This window comes from Haliaeetus leucocephalus, unplaced genomic scaffold (genome assembly GCF_000737465.1).
Source record: "Haliaeetus leucocephalus isolate CR32 unplaced genomic scaffold, Haliaeetus_leucocephalus-4.0 Scaffold225, whole genome shotgun sequence".
In the NCBI taxonomy this organism is placed as follows: Eukaryota; Metazoa; Chordata; class Aves; order Accipitriformes; family Accipitridae; genus Haliaeetus; species Haliaeetus leucocephalus.
The window spans coordinates 175772-177447 of record NW_010972661.1 but is presented as its reverse complement, the minus strand read 5'-3'; the positions used below and the strand labels follow the sequence as shown (position 1 = coordinate 177447).

The following is a 1676-nucleotide window of genomic DNA, read 5'->3' as shown; positions in this document are numbered from 1 at the left end:
GTCACGCCACGCCACGCCATGCCATGCGGGGGCGCGCGCGGTAGCACGGCCCTGGAAGTGGCTCTTGCTTGTGAGAGGCGCGGGACGGCGGAGCCGGGCCCGGAGGTCGGCAGCGGGCCGTGGCAGCCGCCCCTGCTGCTGGGGCGGGAGGAGGAGGAGGAGGAGGGCGTTGGCTACGTGCTGTGCAGGTACGGGCCCGCGCGGGCAGGAGGAGTGGGGCACTGGGGCCTGGGGATGACAAGCGCTGGAAGCCGCTGCCGATGCGTGCCGCGCGAACCCAAGTCACAGCAGTTAGGGCTGAGGGACGGGGGGCGGTGTGATCGACTGCTCTCCTGTCCCGAGCTGTTTCACAGCTGGACTGTGGTACGGTTACCTACGTCAGTACCTCCCGTACGCGTTTATACTCTGGTCTATGTCATAGACAAGAATACAGTGACCATCGGGAAGGAGGATGTGTTGGTGGATGTAGATCTGTGCGTGCAGTGGTTTGAGTAGCGCTTTGTCCTTTTTAGAAGCACTGAAGAGACAAAACTGTTTATTTACAGGGACAGGAAGGAGTGGGCAGACATTGAACCTGTCCCTCAAAATGATGGGCCAAATCCTGTTGTTCAGATCATCTACAGTGAAAAATGTAAGTTTTAAACATGTTCTGTACTGGGAACTTAAGGTGGTTAAATTTGTATCTGTCCTTAGCACTGTTAAAGCAAGACTTCACGTTTTTGGATAACATATTTTCTAGAGTAGTACTGTGAAGAAATTAATATTTATTGTGTTATGGTGGTCGTGTGTGATGTTTTCACGAAGCATCTCTGCAGTTGAATCTTCACCCGAGATGTTAATAGCCAAGGTTTTATTTTAAAATCATATGGCTTAAGAGGTAATACAACAGACAGTCTGGTTCACATAATAAGGCATTTCTGGCCCACAGGTGGAAGAGGGACATATGAAGCAACCGCATCTGGGGAAATAGTGTGAGTGAGCAGCAAGGAGCTTTTCTGATTGTTTTGGATATGATTCAGCTGGTGTATTCTTGAGGGTTTTTTGCAGCTTTTCAGTATACTAACATCATTTGGAGGTTTCACTCAACAGTGCTGTCAGAGCAATATGTAGCTATCATTTTAAAGAGGTATATTTAGAGTACTCCAAACAGGAAGTGACTTCAAAGGATTTTTAACCTTACCCACTAATCAGGCCATTGCCTGATAGCTTTGGATAAGATGCTGTTATCTATTTAGTTCGCGATGTCTATGATTATTTCCGGGCTGTTCTGCAGCGGGATGAGAGAAGCGAAAGAGCTTTCAAGCTAACAGCAGATGCCATTGAGTTAAATGCTGCAAACTACACAGTATGGTAAGTGATAATCTTGGGATTGTTTCTGTCATCATTTGATTGCTGACCTCTTATGTCTTTAATAATTTTGTTAGTCTAATCAGTGCACGGCTAGTTGAGTGTACACAGAGGAGTAGTGCAGACTTCCAGTGAGCTTCTGAAGAAAGCCTTTGTTCAGTATTTTCTGTGTCTCATTTTGATTTGGTGGTTTTCATTCACTTAGCTTTGAGGATATTATCAATCAAGGTCAGGATAAGCCACAAAAAGAACTTTACTTTTTAAAATTAGTTAGAATCATAGAATCATTTAGTTTGGAAAAGACCTTCAAGATCATCGAGTCCAACCAT

The 1676-nt window shown here is 46.2% G+C and overlaps 1 protein-coding gene across 1 annotated transcript in view; it reads left to right on the top strand.

The window, feature by feature from the left end:
- Positions 1-1676, top strand: part of FNTA (farnesyltransferase, CAAX box, alpha) — a 24855-nt gene that overhangs the window by 202 nt on the left and 22977 nt on the right. Inside the window, exons 2-3 of the mRNA XM_010567064.1 lie at positions 546-631; positions 1236-1350. Coding sequence (XP_010565366.1) covers positions 546-631; positions 1236-1350 — 201 coding nt within the window. The remainder of the gene's footprint in view (positions 1-545; positions 632-1235; positions 1351-1676) is intronic.